The 19,074-nt window shown below is 48.0% G+C and overlaps 2 protein-coding genes across 7 annotated transcripts in view; both read right to left on the bottom strand.

The window, feature by feature from the left end:
* Nucleotides 1-1,548: 1,548 nt before the first annotated feature.
* Nucleotides 1,549-4,566, bottom strand: NUDT16 (nudix hydrolase 16). The gene is made up of 3 exons (XM_027586288.2): nt 4,276-4,566; nt 3,899-4,168; nt 1,549-2,920 (listed from the first exon to the last, which is right to left on the bottom strand). The coding sequence occupies exons 1-3, from the start codon at nt 4,411-4,413 to the stop codon at nt 2,741-2,743; spliced, it is 588 nt and encodes a 195-aa protein (XP_027442089.1). The 5' UTR covers nt 4,414-4,566; the 3' UTR covers nt 1,549-2,740.
* A 10,743-nt stretch (nt 4,567-15,309) lies between these two features.
* NEK11 (NIMA related kinase 11) overlaps nt 15,310-19,074 on the bottom strand; it is a 243,966-nt gene continuing 240,201 nt past the window's right edge. For 3 of the 6 annotated variants that reach the window (XM_027583555.2, XM_027583557.2, XM_027583556.2), the window contains one exon: nt 15,310-16,170. In XM_027583555.2, the coding sequence (XP_027439356.1) occupies nt 15,942-16,170 (229 nt within the window). In that variant the 3' untranslated portion in view covers nt 15,310-15,941. The remainder of the gene's footprint in view (nt 16,171-19,074) is intronic. The other 3 variants (XM_027583558.2, XM_027583561.2, XR_003518009.2) reach the window with 3 other exon arrangements.

The following is a 19,074-nucleotide window of genomic DNA, read 5'->3' as shown; positions in this document are numbered from 1 at the left end:
ATGCGTGCATACCCCCCACCCCCGACCCACCAGAGGGCCCAGATCCCTACTCGAAACTGACCCACCCCTAGCTCAACCCTGCCCTGCCATTCTGCTCGTTCTTTAACCAACTTGCTTTTCCATGCCGTGATGAATGACAGCTTCGTACCTTCTGGGAACATCCTCCACCGACATCCAGCTGATGGATCTCACTTCATCTCGATCAAGGCGGTCCAACTCCATCATCCTACCACTAATGCAGCCTTCCACATCCTCTGTTCTTCCTCTTCCTCTCCCTGAGCCCCTCCCTCTTCCTGTCAGAGGCTCCAGCCCTCCTTTTTTTCATACGGCCCTTCAGCACCCTTCCTACTTTGTTCCCATCACAACACACTCATGCTCCGTCTCCTGCCAGAAACGCTGCCCCTCACCCCATACCCTCTCCAGGTGTCAGGCCCTTTCTCCACACCCCTTTTGGACCAACTTCTCCCTTTGTGCGGTCCCCCACTACCCACCCACCCAACCCCGGTCTGCCTTCCACTCTCCTCCCACCCCTTCCTGAAACTGCCCCCCTCGAAGTCACCAATAACCTCCTGCTACTAAATCCACTGGACAGACAGTTCTGCCCTCATTTTACCAAAATTCCCATAAGCACTTGGCAGAGTTCACCGTCTTAAAGCAGCTTCCTCTCACCTCCTGGTCCTCTTCAACATGGCCGGCTCCTCCCCCTGAACCCGGGGACCCAGGCTTCCTCAGGGCCCCACCCTGAGCCCTCTTTTCTTTTTTCTCTCCCTGCCTGACCTCGTCCAACAAACTGCCATTCCGTCTTTACTCAGATGACTCACAGACTTTTGTCTCGACATGCCCAGAATGACCTTGATTCTGTCCCCCGCACAAGCTTCTCCGCCCGCACGCAGGCTTTCCCTCCAGCCACAACTTGGATAAATTAAGACACAAACCAAAAAGTCATCCTTGAACCCTCTTTTCCCTCACCTCACCCCACACTCAGTCCATCAGAGGGCCTGTCAATGACACCAGCAACACCTCTCTCAAATGCACCGGCTTCTCCCCACCTCCTCTCCCACCGCGGCGCCGACCGCCACCATCTCCCACGTAAGGCGCCGTGGGAGCCTCCCTCCCCTCCCACTCCCTCTCCCATCCCCTTCCAGGCCGTGCTGCACACACCGCCAGCCCCTGGCCATGCCTTGTGACGTGCCATCTGGCTCCTGCCCGCTCTCCAGCGTCCTCTCCCCTTACTTACTAGAGCCTAATTACTGGCCTGCTTCATTTCTAGACCACGCTCTGGCAAATGAAAGATGACTGCAAATCCTTTGCTTATCCCCCTGCCATCCCAGTCAAGAAATGGAGTTTAATTCCCCTACCCTTGGTGTGGGATAATCTGCCAAGATTCCTCCCCAGAACCTTGACACGTGCAACTCCCTGGAACACCTACAATACTCTTCCCACACTCCCACCTTGTACTTCCTCCTTATCTTTCGGCATGCATGCTCTTCAGAGAGGGCCGGCCCTTCCAGACCACCTGAGCAAAAAGTAAAACACATCAAGGCGAGACCTGTATCAATCTTTTATTTTCTTAACACTGACATAAATGAAACAAGTAAATAGGCATCATAACATCATAATTAAATTGATTACTTATCGTCCTTTCTACAGCAAGCGTTGACACGCTATTGCCCTCAGGCTGGTCGCCTCCTTTGATAAAGTAAGTTTTACTGGGACACAGCTACGCCCATTATGTGTTGTTCACTGCTGCTTCTGAAACGAAAGAGCTGAGCAGATGCTACAAAAACCATGTGGACCACGAAGCCTGAAATATTTGCCATTTAGCCCTTTAACCACGAGGAGAGCAAGACCTATGGCTCTCTCATCCCTACACCTCGAATACCTCAGACAGATTATTTGTCAAAAGAAGTGAAGGGTTTTGAGGCTCAGGTCTAAGCCCTTCTTTACTGGCAGGCTCTTTTGCTCAGAACAGGGCTAGACCAGGGCTGGGCCCACTCCTTTCTGATGTCCCCAGTCTAAGGAATCCCAGATGAAAGCTTTGGAGGAGATGCACCAGGACTCAGAAGTCTCAAGTCCAAGGAGACTGGGCCATTTTTCTCACCCCTTCTGCTCAGTTTCAGAAGAGGGCAGGAGGTTGGTTAGGACCCTCTACCACCTTTCAGGAGTATATTGCTTTTGCCGACACCCAGGCAATGATGCAGCCATTTTCAGGGGAAAGGGGTCCTCTGCTTCTCTCTCTCTCCTCTCCAGCAAGCATGAACTGGGCTAGAGCCTGGAGAACAGCCATGTAGGAGGGTGGGCAGAGACGCTCCCCTGGTTCAGAGGTTCCCCTCCACAACAAGGAGACAGCTCTGATGACAAGCTAGACCCCACATGTGCCACTTGCTGGTTAAACTGCACATAGGGGTTGTGGGGGAGGCGTCAGCTTGTATGTGGGCACAGACCGCACATTCACATGTCCGGGGGCTGCCATGCTGTGTGTGCGCAAACGGACAGAGGAGGCCGGCTCTGAGAATTTGCCAGGGTCCCTGGGATGAGCTGCACATTTTTGCTCTGGATTTTGAGATTGCTGGGGGGGGGGGGGGGGGGGGCTCTGCTCAAATGTACTGCACATACTTCTTTTAATCTGTTATCATCTATCAGGCCCAGGCCCGGAAGAGAAAACCTTCCCCGTTCCTTCCTCCCCTCCTTTATACCAAGATCCTCATCTCAGGTTCCATGGGTCCACAGAGGGTTGCCTCTAGCGAGGTAGGGAGACCTTCCAGGCTGTAAGAGAACCAGGCTCCACCAGTTCTAGATCCTGGAGGGCTTCCAGCAGCTGCTCCTTCGCAGTGCCGATGAAGGAATTCTCCAGGAAGGCAGGCAGGCCTCCCACACCATCCCGTAGGGTGTACAGGGGCACCCGTACCAGGCCTAGCACCTGTGAAAGAGAGGAGACAGGTGACGACGAGATAGGGAGCTCAGCCTAGACAGATCTTTCCAGATCAGAGGTCTCATCCCCTATCAGTCCAGCAGAACTAGGCCTGAGGACTTATATCTTATACCTAGTGGGCCCAGCTCTCCGCAGACAAATGACCATGCCATCCAGCTTCATAAATGCTAATCCCTCCCACATCACTACACTGGTAGTGCCTCTTGCCTCCAGGATACATGCTTGGCCCTACACCAGTAGTTCTCCAAAAATACGCCAAACCAGCCTTATCAGCACCATCTAGAAACTTTTGAAAAATGCAAGGGGCGCCTGGGTGGCTCAGTCGGTTAAGTGTTGTCTGCCTTTGGCTCAGGTCATGATCCCCGGGTCCTGGGATCGAGGCCCACATTGGGCTCCCTGCTCAGTACGAAGTCTGCTTCTCCCTCTCTCTCTGCTCTCTTGCTCGCACTCTCTGTCTCTCAAATAAATAAAATCTTAAGAAAAAAAAAGAAACTTATTTATTTTATTTCTTTATTTGAGAGACAGAAAAATGCAAATTCTCAGGTCCTTCTGAACCAGAATTTCTGGGAGTGAGGTCAGTAGTAAGCCTCCCAGCTTGTCCTGATACCTGCCAAAGTTCGAGAACCATCTCCATACACAATCTACTCCCCTACTCTCCTAGCCCAAGACAAAGTTCCCCCACAACGCATCAAGGCCACATCTCCTACCCAAGGGGGGCCTACGGTGCAAGGCCTGGCCAAATCAATGGGGACAAGAGAGCTTTGGATAGGTGCGTTCTAGATAAACAACTGCAGAGGCCAGTAAAAGGGGGGAAAGGGACAGAGACCTTGGGGGGAGACTACGCTGGCTGTGGCTTGTCAACCAGGTGAAAGAAGCCCAAGATCCCAACTACCCCCCAGGAAAGTGGGGGATCCGCTTTCGGGGGCAGGGAGGCCATGGGGGTGGGGTTCCCGGGCGGGGCCCCACCTCCAGCCCGTGGTCCTTGGCGCGCGGGGCGCCCATCTCCACCGCGACCAGCTGCTCGAGCGTCAGGCGCTTGGCGTAGAAGTGGGCCACGATGCGCGCCCCGGGCCCCGCGTGCGAGCTGCGGTAGTCGGCGCGCTCCACGCGGAAGTCGGCCGCGGCCTCGCCCAGCTCCTCGGTCAGCTCGCGGTTCAGCCCGGCCTCCAGACCGCCGTCCTGCACGCTGACGAAGCCGCCGGGGAAGCCGAGGCGCCCATCAAAGCGCATCTGCATCTGCGGGAGAGGAAGCGGGGTCGCCCGGGCGCCCGGCTGGCGTCTCCCGGGACGGGGGCGGGGGCGGCGTGGGGGGGCGGGGGAGGGGCGGGGCGCCCCCCTCTCACCAGGACGGCGTAACGGAGCGGGATGCGGCCGAACAGCATCCCGGGGTCCGGCGCGTATAACAGCGCGTGGCACGCGTGCCGCCAGCCAGACCGCAGCACCAGGGCCTCCTCCAGCTCCAGCTTGCGGATCCCGGCCATGGTCCCACGCAGTCCCCGCCGCCGTCCCGAGGGCCCAAGCGGGCAGGCGGGCCCGGCGGTAGCCAATCGGGGCGGGGCTTGCAGGCCCGGGGAGCCGGCAACGGCCGCGGGACTCGGGAGAACCGAAAGCCTGCTCCGGGTTGGGCCCCGGGCGGGGCGGGGCGGAGGCGTGGCCGGCGTCCCTGGCGGGGAGCCAGGCGGGGAAGTCAGGCTTCCGTCACAGTGCCGGGCCTGCGGGGCCCCTGGAGCCGGCGGGTGGCGGGGCGGGCTAGCCTGGGGTCGAGGCCTGGGGCTGGAGGCAGCCCGGGAGCGTCCGGGAACCGCAGCTGGTCTGGTTCGGGTGGCACACGGAGCCCGGGGCTGGGGCCGGGGCTGGGAAGGCCTTGGGCAGTGGGGATGGGAAGGAGCGACGGCTGCAACGGCTGCCCTGCGGGGCGGAGTGGGGGGCGGCGGAGGCGACTCAGTGGCTGGTTGAATGTCGCTGGAGAGTTGCGCTGGGGTGAGGTCAGAGTTTATGGCCAGAGCGCATGGCGGCGGCAGTTTTTGAGATGGGGGATTATAGGACGGGGGCGGGGGGGGGTCAACACGTGTACTCAGGACAGAAATTGGGGCGGCGGCAGGCAGCGGATAGGGCAGGACGGGATAGGATTGATGCGATTCTCAGGGGAAGGCTAAGTGAGGTAAGAGCTGTGGGTGTGAGCTGTGCTCACAGGAAGGGTCAGAGGTCGAAGTGCCGAAGGCTTTCCGGACTTTACCCATACACACCAGACCCCTGAGCTGTGAAGGAAGGTGGGGAACAGCCCATTCCCAGGGCAGGGGCTTCCTAGTGCCTGACGCTGAGGAACAGGGATTCAGAATCCCTCGCCCCAGGCCAGGCCTTCCCCACCTTTCACAGGCCCCGTGGGGATAGCGCCTACACCGAGAGAGTCAGTATTTCACTGTACAAAGGAAGGGAGAAGGCAGCTCCTTGAGAGGGCGTGTGCTTAAAGCCACAACCTGTAAGTGACAGCTCATGATAGCAAAGACCATGAACTGTCCAGACACAGGCTTGTGACCTTAGCAAGTCATTTAACTCTCTCAGATGCCCGGTTGCTCATCTCCTAAGTGAAGATGATACCAACCTGTTAGAGATAGTGAAAAGTTTAAAGTACCTAGAACAGTGCCCAGCACAAATTTATTGTAGCCGTCCTTGGAGTTGAGGGTAGGGGCAGAGTGATGTGTCTTATATTAAAGACCTGTGGGTTGGAACACAGCCAACAGCAGGCCTCAGCATCCCAAGGGGAGAGGGGGTGTTCCTGGCATCATCTTTCCTAGCTTCGTCTTCTGAATAACATGGCAGAGACAGCGTCTACTAGAATCCGGCTGCTGGATCAAGGTGATGAGACTGTAAGTATGGCACAATTTCATTGGCCTGTTAGAGTTCTAGGGGGCTTGGAAATGGCCCCTGTTGAACATTGGAATCACCTTGCAAAAAGCTCACAAAAACTGCCAGTTCCATGGTCCTGCCCCAGAGCAACTGGATCAGAATCTCCGGTGGTGATTTTTAAATTTGTTTTCAGGCAAAGCAACCAATGCCCCAACCCTTATCCCTAACATTCCAAAGGCCACTTGCTTTTCTCTCCTACATGGAAGAAACGCTCCCTTCCCAGAGCCTCAGGCTGTTTTTCTTTCCTGGTTGCTGGAGGAGGCTTTTAAAGATGAATTCAGCCATTTCTAAGGCGATGTGGAAAACTCTATGAAACCAAGGCAACAGCTATATAAGGACTAATGACTTTGGAGACCAGAGCTTTTTCAGTATGAATGAATATGAAAGTCCCCAAGATTTCCTGCCTCCCCAGTCTTGCCATCCCTTTCCAAACTGCTCTCTGCCTCTGCCCTGCTTTCTGCCTCTGTTGGGGGAAGCCAGCCTCCATCCCCTTCCCCATTCCACCCTCCTGAGGCACAGTTTACGGAAGTAAAGGCTGGAGGTAGATCGCTGAGCAATGCCATGTCCCTCAAGAGTTACTCCAAGTTCATAATGGTACTCAAAACCAAAAATAACTCGCTGGTCATGGGGTGGGGGACTGGGTGAAATGGATGAAGGGGATTAAGAGGTACAAACTTCTGGTTACAAAATACATAAGTCATGGAGATGAAAAGTACAACACAGGGAATAGAGGCAATGGTAGTTTAATAACGTTGTGTGATGACAGACGGTGGCCACACTTACCATGGTGAGCACTGAGTAATGTACAGACTTGCCAAATCACTGTGTTGTACACCTGAAACGAATATAGCATCGGATGTCAGCTATACTTCAATGCTAAAAATAAAAACAAGAAATGGGGCACCTGGGTAGCGCAGTCGGTTAAGTGTCTGCCTCGCTTCTCCCTCTCCCTCTTTCTTTCTCTCTGTCAAATAAATAAATAAAATCTTTAAAAATTTTTTTTTAAATAAAACTAAAATAAGTTAAAAACAAAAATTCTGAAATGTAAAATTTAGTAGTCTCTTTCAGACATCAAGAACACTGCTGGCTTCGATTCAATGATTAGATTCAACATTAGAAGGCTACATCCTTTCTGATGATGTCATATCTTTGTGAAGCTGGGTTTTTAGCAGTTGTGATGAAAAGCAAGTATGGGATGAAAATCAGTGTAGAACAGAGAATGAGGGTTTGAGATGTTAGGTGGTGACAAACAGGTGCCATGTGGTCAGGACATATACACTTGCTAAGATGGTTGGACCTAACTATTCAGTAAGTGAAATTGATATCTATTTCTTTTGGCTTAAGGAGGCCATGAAAAATGTACAGACACCCTAAATTACAGAGAACTGAGAAATTTGGGGAGGCTCCAAGATCATCAATCCATTGATTCAATAAATACTATGTGAATCCTAAAATAATAATAATGAGGAGGAGGAAAAGGATTAAGCATTTATCCTGTCTTTTTTTTTATGGGCTGTACCTCAGGGCTCCCAAGTAGTTAATAAGGGGAAGTTTATATAGGGTATTGCAGTTAATCAAAGAAAAAAGAGCCAATCATAGTTTTACTATTTTTTAAACTGTAAGTGATCATAGGGAATGATCATCAATGACTGCAACATTACCAAAAGAAAATCAGATATTATGTACCTCATGATGGAAGAATATACCACCTAGTATGAAATATTCTTGCCAAAAAAACTGAATTTGAATCTGGATCTAAGTACAATTTTACAAGAAATATTTTAAAAAATCTTTTTTAAATATCAGGAAGAACCTAAAATGATCCATGTGGTAGTGGATTAGAGCTGGAGACATCAGTATGAAATTGTGTTTAGCTTAACTTAGATACAGATGGTTACATATAGAAATAGTTATAGATATGTGCATACACAAGGGTTAGTATACACCAATTTCCTCGCTCTGTCAGCTGAGAGGGGGTATAGAAGAAGGATACGCCAGTGGCAAAAAGCATACCCAGTGCCCAGAGCTTGATTTCCAATACCATTTTCTAATAAAAGGAACCAAGACTCCTTGGAGAAATGGCTGATTCAAGCACTGGGGCAAGAAATATACGTGTGAGCATCTTGTGATGTGAGAAATCTCTCTTTTTTTTTAATGAAAAGAAAAAAAAAACATTGATGGGACTATGTCAAAGGGACAGGGACACAGGAGCCCACTGAAAGAGCTCTCAGTGGCCAAAGCTGAAACAATTTGACCAGTAAAATAAAGAAGTATTGGATTATAACCCAAAGTATAAAGTAAGGATCTGTGGGTCCGTTCTGCATAAGTAGGGGCACCTGGCTGGCTCGGTCAGTAGAGCATGTGACTCTTGATCTCAGGGTCATCAGTTCAAGCCCCATGTTGGGTGTAGAGCTTACTGAAAAAAATAATACATAAGTAAATAAATGAGCGGGAAGAGACATCTCCCATGCAGAAGAATTTGAAATAATTTATATACTCTGTCTTCCAGCAGGTGGAGCCCAACTGACCACTCTGTAAGTGTGGGTTGTGAAATAATGACTTCCTTCCAATGAGGACAGTATGGGAAGCGGGGGGCTGGGGAGCAATTTTGTAACTTTGAGGAGAAACCTGACAAACATTACTTTAGCCAGGTGAATCAAGGTCAACATCAACAGTGATGAGTCATGTTGATGGCAGGCACCCTTGATATCTTGTGATGGATATGGTACTTAATGTTAGCTGTTTTCCTCCCAAAATGACATAACCTGATCTAATTGTGAGGAAAGCATTAAGCCCCATAGGAGGGCCATTTTACAAAATACCTGACCAGCACACCTCAAAACTGTTAAGGTCATTGAATATGAAGAAAGTCTGAGAAACTGTCACAACAAAGGGGACCTTAAGGATTCCTGATGACTAAATGCAATAATGTGGTATCCTGGATAGGATCCTGGGTCAGAAAAAGGACATTAGATAAAAGCTAAGGAAATCTGAATAAAGTATGGACTTTGATTAATAATAATGTATTTATATTGGTCCATTATTGTAATAAATATACCATGCTAACATAAGATATTAGTAATAGGGAAGCTGGGCAGACTATATGGGAGCTCTGTACTATCTTCACAACTTTTTCTGTAAATCTAAAACTGCTACAAAAAATAAAGTTTAGGGGTGACTGGGTGGCTCAGTGGGTTGAGCGTCCAACTCTCGATTTCGGCTCGGATCATGATCTCAGGGTCTTGAGATTGAGCCCTGTGTTGTCAGGTTCCACGCTGACCAGGGAGCCTGCTTGAAATTCTTTCCCTCTGCCCCTCCTCCTGCTCTCTCTCTCTCTCTCTCAAATAAATAAATCTTTTAAAAAAATAAAGTTTATTTTTTAAAAATGAGGATGCGACCAGTAAAATCTAGACTAAAAGAAACTCTACAAGACCAATGACTTGGTTTCCTCAATAAATGAATTACAAGGGATAAAAAGAGATGGAGGTAGAATCTATACATAAAAAGAGATTGAGGAGACATATCAGTTGAAACAATTGGGCTTTATTGGGATCCTAATTTGAAGAAACAAAGAAAAAGTAAGATGGGAAGTGTGAATACTGACTGGATATTTGATAGATAGCAATTATTGATAATTTTTAAAGTATAATAGTATTACAGTTTTAAAAGATTCTTTATCTTTTAGAGATACATGCTGAAATATTTATAAATTTATGATAAAAATAATGCAGTGAGTTGGTAGTGGGTGAGAACAGAAATAAAATAGGATTGGCTGTGAATTGATTATTTCTGAAGTTGAGTGATGTTCCATAACAAGGGCTTATTATATTATTCTCTTTACTTTTATACAGTTTGATATTTTCCATAGTAAAAAGTTAAAAATAAAAAGATCTTTGACTTTTCCTGAAGTTAAAGGTTATCATTTACATTTGAATAAAGCTTTGCGGTTCACAAAACTCTTTCACAGACAGAATCCCTTTTGGTCCAGGAGAGGGAGAAAAAGGTAAGCGTCTAGTCTCACTTTTTAGGCAGAAAGAAGACTGTGACCAACATCTACCGTCTACCAGGAAATTTTAAATTAATCCATTTAATCCTCATAAAAATTTCCAGGGGTTTCAAATGCAGAGCCAAGGTTGAGAACCGCTGATTTTTGAAGACTATGCATTGGCGGAGCGGGGAGGAGATGCCACCAGCAGGGAGCTTCGGGCTGAGCCAGTTGGGGTTCATCCAAAAGGACTTACTAACAGGGCTAGATGCTGTGATTATTATTTTGGGGGGCACTCACATAATCTGAAATCAAATCCAGCAGCCTTAAAGGAGGTGGCATTCTGCAGAAGGCACCCCCACTCTTAGTTGTTTGCAGGTCCAGCATCAAAAATACCCACTGCCGCATTGTCTGGAGCTCATTAGGTGGATCCATTGATGATAAGAACTTTACAGACACCTCCAACTTCATGCCTGGACCTCTTCACCTGAATACCCCACGAGCACCCCGAACCCAACATACTCAGGAATGGACTCAGTGTTTGTCCCCGCATCTCCTGTATCCCCAGCTCTGTGAACGGTCCAGTCACCCATGCCAGGAACCTAGGAGTCCTCACAGACACCCTCCCTCCCTCCCCACCGAAGTCAGTCCTTCGTTCTCCCGGTTTCCTAGCATTGTCTCCACAATGCCCTGACTTCATCTTTTCTCCCCCGGACCACACCTAACTGCCCGCCCTCAGCCTCACCCTGTTCAAATGGGCCGTCCACACAGGATGCAGCTAAAAGCCATGCCCTGTCGCAATACCTCTTCAGGGGCTGCCCCCGGCTACAGGACACAGCAGACAAACCCAACGGCTCACATCCGAGCTTTGCCTTCTGGATGAGTGATCTATTACTGAATTATATTGTGAAATGTAGTGACAACACCAGAGTGGACACTTACTATTTCAGTGTCCATGGGTCAGGAATTAAGGAATGGCTTAGCTGGATGGTTCTGGTTCAGGTTTTCTTGTGAGGTCTTAGTGCAGATGTCAGCATGGGCTGCAGTCAAATGAAGGCTTCACGAAGGCTGGAGAATTTGCTTCCCCAGTGGCTCAACTTGGTGATGACTTTTTGGCAGAAGCCTTAATTTTATGCCACATAGATCTCTCCATAAAGTTGTTCGAGTGTCCTCGAGACATGGTGGCTGGCATCTTCTAGAATGAGTGATCCAAGATAAAGCAAGATGGAATCCATGTCTTATGATCTAGTCACAGAAGTCAGCATCATTTCTACAGTATTTTATTGGTCACGCAGGCCACCATGAGGCAATGGGAGCGGTAACTGCACAAGACAGGAATCCCAGAGGGGGGGGTCACTGGGCTCGAGGAGCCTGCCCACTGTGCCTTCCTCTCAAACCTAACGTAATCGTCCTCACTTTATGTGCCACCAGCACGAACAGCTTTCAAACTCCCAGAACGCACATGCTGTGTCCTGTGTCCTCCATGTTTGTGTTCTTCAGGCCTGCGAGATCTTTTCCTCCCTCGTATTTGCCTGATGAAATTTCTCCCAGCTTGACTGACGTATAATGGACAAAAACTGTATATATTTAAGGAGCATATGGTGATGTTTTGATATACACTATGAAATGACTACCACAATCAACCTAATTAACATACCTATCACTTTCCATCGCGACCATTTTCATTTTTGTGTGTGTGTAAGAACACTTAGGACCTACATTCTTAGCAGATTTCAAGTGTACAGTAATACAATATTTTAACTACAGTTACCATGCTGTACATTAGGTCTCCAGAACTCACTGGCCCTGTGTTACTGAAACATTGTAACCTTTGACCGACATCTGACAACACAACCCCAGCCCTGGCAACTGCCATTCTAATTTCTGCTCTTCTGAGCTTTACATTTTTAGATCCCACATAGATGTGAGATCATGCAGCATCTGACTTTCTGTATCTGGCTTATTTCACTAGCATATGTTGTATAAAATGGTAGGATTTCCTTCCTTTTTAAGGCTGAATAATATTCCGCTGTGTATATACATAAATATGTCACGTTTCCTTTACCCATTCACCCGTTGACAGACATTTTGGCTGTTTCCATTGCCTGTTGAATGTTTATCATTCAAAATTGTGTGCCTAAATCCCTGGTATGGGGTGGGAACTCAAATACACATCGAAGTAAAATCCAAAGAAGTATTAGACCCTATCTGCAGATGAGGCGGTGTTAGTGGACTCCAAGCCCCTGCACCACACTGTCTGGAAATGTGCTGAAAGCCAGGAAGGACAGAGTTCACGGTTCACCATTTTGAAAAAGAGGATCCCCATTTTTTCTGAGAAACCACTAAATCATTTCATTAGAAGGAAACTTCCCCCAAATTTATAAAAATCAATGCCAAAAAGAAGGAAGCCTGAGGACTTGATAAAAAGTGTTAAGAGAAGGGGTAGAGAGTGGTGTCGGGTATATCGGTTAGTTTATTGCCATAATAATGCTGCATAATAAACAAAGAACCTGGGAAGCCTACCACAATGAACATTTGCTTCTGGCCCGAGTTTCCAGATCGCCTGGAGCAGTTCTGCTTTATTCCTCGTTGGCTGGGGTGACTCTACAGGTTGGCTGGGGCCGCTCTGCTCCTGGCCCGATCTTCTGACACATTAGTTAGTGGTCCCATCATCCTGAAAGAGGAATGGGGTGTTTCCCCCCTGCAGCTCCTGTTTAATTTGTCAGCCTCCTTTATCCTGAGCCCACTGTGATGGCCAGACTTTATAACAGACCTAGAGCTTTTGCTCCAGCCTCAGCCCCAAATACATTAAATAATTAACTTCTATCACTCCCCTGTGTGTGCCTTATCTCCGCACCATCCAAAATAGCTGATGGCATTTCCTCTGCATAAATAGAAAGCAGAAAGGTCAGTTGGTGTTTGTGAAATATATATATGTATTTTACAAAGCGGCAAGCCAGCAGGGTCCCTTTATTCCCTCATACTTGTGATGGTTTCATAACAGCACCTTCCGCCTTCCTTAATCCCCTGGCCAGTTTCCACCCACCATCTTGCAGTTCACCCAGTGAACCACACTCTTGCAGTTTGGTTAGTGATTAATACCAACCCTGGAGTCACCCCAAATCCAGACTGACCCGTGCTGAAGGAGAAAGTACTTTCCCAATAGTAATAATAAAAAGCGATTTTTTTTTCTAGTTACCTTCAATCTTGCACCCACCACCCTCACTCCCAGTGAAGCAAATGGTGGTTTTCTCCTGTTAATCTGTTTTGTTTTGTTTTGTCAGTTTTTTTGTAGTCCCAGCCACAGAGCCTAAAGGGTAGAGGAATGATCCTAACATGTTCTTAAATCCAGGGTGTTGTTCCGGGGAACATTCATCTGTGAAAGATGGCAGGGGCTATTTGAAATCTAGCTATTTCTTATAGCTAGAAACTCACACAAGTATTCTGTTCTGATGTTATGAAAACCACTAGTAAGAAGATTCAGAAGCTTTTATAACTTGCTACTATTGTCCCCTTCTTCCAGATCCATTTGAAATCTGTTTGGTCATAAAAGGATATGGAAGCTCTGTGGAGCCCGTCCAGGGGCTGAGGTCTCTTCCCTGTCAGAATAATGGAAATGTCCTAGGCCTCCAAGGACAAACCTGATCTTCAGTGTTCTACCTTGGAAGTGGTCACAGGTTCTGGATTTGGGCTTGGACAACATGCTCAAGGTCAGAATTCTGCAAAGTCTCAGATTCCAACCGCAGGAAGGAGACACTATTTGAGGCCTATTTTTCCTGCCCCAGACCAGCAGGGGCTGTGAGATCAGCAGCACGAGGATCACCTGCCAGCCAGGGACAAGTGCCCAGCATGCAGGGAGGGAGGGGGGTGGGCATCACTAGCTTGGGGAAGAGGCAGAGTGAAGGTCCGTGCTGGCCCCAACACGTCTCCACGGTGTACAGGAGTTGAGGGAACACAGAACAGTGATGTTCACAAGGCCTGGAGCACAGCAGAGCTTGTGGGTTCCTGTGGTTCCCTTGGCTGCTGGGCAGAGGTGGGAGTGAGACATAGAGCACGGTGACCATGCTCCCTTGTCCTTGAATGGACCCCATCGAACTCCCTGAAGCCACGTTAGTCACACTTTGACTTTTTCCCCTCCCAATCACTGCCTCTCCAGAGTATATTCACGGCAAGGCAGCTGAAGGCTTTGGGCCCTTCTTCCCAGTCCTCATACCACGTTCAGAGATGTTAGTGAGATGAGTCAGGCCCCCAGCAGAGCAGACCCAAGCACTGCTCCAACCGCGGGGGCAGAAGCAGTGGGAGGAAGGGTCTCAAACAGTGGTCGAGCGTGGTTCTCACACCTGAGCATCAGCATCACCCGGGAACTTGTAAGAAACGTGAAGTCTCCGTCTCCACCCAGACCTATTGAATCAGAAGTGCTGGGGATGGGCCCTGAATTTGTTTTACCAAGCCCTCCGGTGATCCTGATGCTCAAAGGTGAGAAACACTAGTCTAAAAGGCACTGCATTGTGCGGGGGGCACAGCACCAGCCATGACGGGGCGGTAAGGCACGCTGCCTCAGTGTCCTCCATCGTTAGCGGAAGGCAGAATGCTGACCACTACATAATGCGTGCGTCACATTCACCAGGTCGTTTTGTAACAGAAGATAGGCTTTGGCCCCGTGCCTCCCCAGAGAAAGGAGGCGGGGAAGGCTGGGTGTTGACAAAGGTTCTCTCCTTGACGGAACTTCAGACAGGCTCCCCTGAGCGCTAGTTCAGCTGGGCCTCCACCTGGGCCCTGTCTCCAGCCTGCTGAGTCCAGCTCAGCCAGAATCCTGTTAAGTCAGTTTAGTGAGAATCCCCCATCCCTGCTAATGGGTCACCCTGGCCTGTCTTCAGCAAGAGTCCTGTGAAGTCGGTTTGACAACAATTTCCCCTACCCTAGGTGTCTTCTCTTTGTACCTTTACATCCCTTGAGCCCTACTGTGCCCCGTCCCACCCCGGGGTCTAAATCTCCAGCTTTCTGTGCTGCATTTGGCATTGAGCTCCGTCTCTCTCCCCTATTTCAATCGTCCTGAATAAAGTCTTCTCTACTGTTTTCACACGTGTCAGGATAATTCTTTAACGGTATGTTTAAACGTGTGTATGTTTAAGAAGCTCCTCGAGCAAGTCTGATGTAGCTTCTTGGTTGAAAGCCCACATGCAGAGTGGTTAAGATCATGGGCACTGGAATCAGACAGACCCGGGGTGACAGCTCAGCTCTGGTAGCTGAGTAAATAAGCAGTAAATAAGCTAAAAGATGGGGGTAATCTCTCCTCTCCTCCTCGAAAAGATCCAATGACAGAAGGCCCTTAAAGCCATAAGTGCTGTCACATAATAGGCACCCCAAAAATCAAATGTTAGCTGCTCTCGGTAATAATGATTACACAGACGCATTACATTCATCAACATACTTCTAGATAAGAAAACGATAAAATAGGTGATTTATTTTGTAATCATGTGAAATATCTTTATTAAGAATAAAAGTCTTCAATACTCCGAGAATGAGCTTGGAGAATCAATCACAGAAGAGAATTGCTTTTTAGATTTTTAGTCCAGGTCCATATATCTATATATGCACATCTTGCTTGTTAAGCAGGCAAGGGCAAAAGTGGACCCAAAACAGGTCACCTGAGACAAACATTTGTGACTCCTGGTCAGCAGCTCAGTGTGTCAGAAGCCAGTGTTCAGCGACGTAAGTGGGGAGCAGGCTGACCATAGAGCACGGGGACTTGAGGCAGGCAAGCACCGAGCCTGTCCTCCAAGTGGAAATGGTCAAGGGTAGATGGAATCTTCCAAGCTGTTGCGGGGCGGGGGGGGGGGGGGGGTGTCCAACCCTGTGGAAGCACCAAGGGCACACTTGCGGGAATGCTTTTCAGGAAGCCACACTTGGTCCACAAGCTTTCCTCAGAGTATAGAACAAACACTGACTGGCCCATGACTCAGAGTAGAGGCAGATAGGTTTACTACTCTCTAAAGGACTCACTCCTCTTGACAAGGAACTGATAATAAAGATGGTAGCCCTGGCATTGTACCCATTTCCCATAATAAAGTCCAGCTTATGTGTTGAATGGGTTTGTCCCCTTGGACTTGCTTGTTTTTACAATTGTTGGTGAGGGTTCTGGAGTGTGGGCCCTTTACCCACTGTGATCAGCAACTGTTCCTCAAAGTACAGGAGCTGGTCTACTTCAAAACAGTCACCGGCACGAGGCACCACTTTTTCTAGAGCTGCCCGGATCTCAGCTTCACTGGCCTTCTCGTGCCTTGCTCTCTTGAGGTAGTTGTAGACCTTTTCAAATACTTCTGCTCCCAGCTTCTGCACGGCTGACCTGTCACCCAAGTTAGGAGAGACAAAGAGGAGTTTTACACATTCGAGTCATCTGCAAGAAATGTCTCTTTAGATCACTAATTACACAAACGTACTTTTGAGATTTGGGGGGAAAAGTAAAAAATAAGACACGATGGTTCTACCTTGAACACTCAACGGTATTCAACAAATACTTCCTGAATGTCTACTATGCGCCAGGGGCCTTCTAGGAACTGTGAACACAGCATTAAACAAGTTAGGTAAATTCCTGCCTTCCTAGAGCTTACCTTCTAGGGGAGAGAATAAACAGATAACTTAAAAAATACATAGACAATAAAATGTCAGGCAGCGCCATGTGCAATGAAGAACAACAAAGCAGGGGGAGAGAGGGAGAGAGAGAGAGCCACTCCCGAGAGGAGGTGTCCTCTGGGAAGAGACCCACATGAAGTGAGACCAACACTAGGGGGAGAGAATGGGGGCCCTGAGGCTAAAACACCTTGGAGAAATACTGAGATGGCTAGTGTGGCTGGAGTCGGGAAGAGGAGAGTGGGATATGGAGTCAGAAATAATATTAATGAGAAAAATAAAATAACAAGGAAGAAGAGGCAAAGGAAGGGGACGCACTTAATCTTTACAACAGCTCTGTGAAGGAGGCCTTTTTAAATTCCCTTGTTGCAGCCACAACAATGGCCATACCTGGTGGGTTTATGTTGCCTGTATTTTCCTTTACCTCCAGTGAGGGTCAGAAATGAAAGGCCTACGTGCAAAACTAGGCCCGGGGCACGTTTTGTTTGGTCAGCACTATGCTTTACTTTTTTTTCTTTTTTTGATTGATTGATCGATTGACTTCAGAGAAGAAGGGCAGAAGGAAAGGGAGAGAGAAACTTAAGCAGACTCCCCGCTGAGCACACAGCCTGACGTGGGACTCGACTCCACGACCCTGAGATCACCACCGGCACCAAAACCAAGAGCCGGACCCTTAATTGACTGCGCCACCCAGGCTCCCCAGTGTATTGCTTTCTTGAGCATTTTCCTGTGGAAGTCTAGGCACGGCCCGCACTACCCCCCCCCCCCCCCCCCGCCCCCTTCATATCTTTACCGCGGCCGTCTTTCAGAGCACGCTGCTTCTCGGATTTCACCTGCCAGCCTGCCTCAAGGGCATTTGAGTTTTGTGAATTTCATTCTCCAGTTCAAAACTATCATTTTTATTGCTCCATACTGCTCCACTGAATTTATGTGCCGACATTTACCGAGTCATTCCTCCACCTAACATTTAGCGTTTTCCGCTGTAACACTGAGCCAACGTCGTCAGGAACACAGCTTTTTCATCCAGAGGAATATTTTCTGGCATCAAATTTCTATGAGTGAGGCGAATTACGTGAGTGTGTTCCCTCTGTGAAAACTCATATGTGCATTTGTGATTTCTGCATTTTTCTGTATAAATGTTAAGTGGAATTAAAAGATTTTAAAAAGTGAGAATGGAATTATTGGGTCAAAATACATAAACATTTTTAGGCCTTTAACCTTAAGAAATGCTTCTTTAGTCTTCGTTTCAGGGGATTTGGTGAAAAGAAAAAACAGATTTTTTTGTTTTTCGTTTTGTTTTTTCAGAATTTTTAAAGCATTACTGCTAGACGATGCTCATGGCCATGTTGACAATAACACAGAAGGCATTAATCACAGGCTCTAATTCATTTTATAAGCTTTTACTGTTCAGTACTATTCAACACTGCAAACTCTAGAACACAAGCATCCAGGTTAGGTATTGTGGCAGACAAAAAGAGGAGTAAGTGATTTATCTTGCTCTAGTTTAGAGGCTAGAAGTCATAATGTTACGATATATACATTTTAAATTTTAACTCACTTTTTAAGGGTACTTTAGAGCTTACAAAATCCTTTTACATTCATTATCTCAAATGATCCTTGTGAACGAGGCAAGTCATTGAACGTTTATCTCTATTTGACGGATGAGAATAAGCAGGTTGACTTTCGCAAACTCACACAGCTAGTGGCTGTTGGAGCCTAAACTCAAACACAGGTCCTGTGCTGGGGAGCTCGGCAGCCCGAGGGCCCCAGGCTGTTCAGCTTCAGCAGATTTCCCACCTTCTGCCTGGAGATTATCAGGACCTATCCCAGGACACCTCACATCCCTAGTCACCCCCAGTCACCCCCAGAAACCCAAGATTTCCTTCTGCTGACATTTAGCAAACACTGTCACTCCCCCCATTCACAGATGACTTCAGTAACCTTCAATGCTCTCTTTTTCCCACACCCTACTCCTATCACCATTATCCTGGCGTCAGTATTCTTGGTCTCTCTGACTTTGGACTGTCTCATATCCAAGATCATTTTCTTTGCCCTCCTCAGTACACACTCCCATGATCATACCCTTGACCTCCTCAGCACCAATGACCACACCTCCTCTAGAATCGATATCAAGCCTTCCGCTCTACAACCATAACCTTTATACTCTTCCACCGGACTGACTCCAGCTATTCTTCTACTTCGTGGTACCTGCAATCCTTCGGCCTATCACCATGATGACAGTCACCCCTTTGTGTCTTCACGTCCCCATGTCCCACTTTTCCTCAGTTACAGTTCATGGTTATTATTATAATTACAATCTTGCAGATACTCTTGACTCTTTCACTCCCCTCTTCCTGTGTCAAATTCCTCTGGCAAAGCTGTAATGGTTAAACCTGGACATCCATTTATTTATGCCTGTACCTGAACAAAAGAACATTCCAGGAGAAAAACATCCAATTCTGCCAACAGGTCTCATTTGAATAACTAATGGCCACAGTTCCCGAAACGGCGCTCAGCACTGCCCATGGTCCTCCTATAGTTCTCTGGTATGCTTCTTTTCCACTGCTCAAAGTAACTATTTCACACCTTCTTCTTTATTTGTTATTCTCAAACTTGCTAA

The sequence above is a fragment of the Zalophus californianus genome, chromosome 1 (assembly GCF_009762305.2).
Source record: "Zalophus californianus isolate mZalCal1 chromosome 1, mZalCal1.pri.v2, whole genome shotgun sequence".
NCBI classification, from domain to species: domain Eukaryota; kingdom Metazoa; phylum Chordata; class Mammalia; order Carnivora; family Otariidae; genus Zalophus; species Zalophus californianus.
Note: the sequence above shows the minus strand (reverse complement) of the source record. Positions and strands in the feature narration are given on the sequence as shown.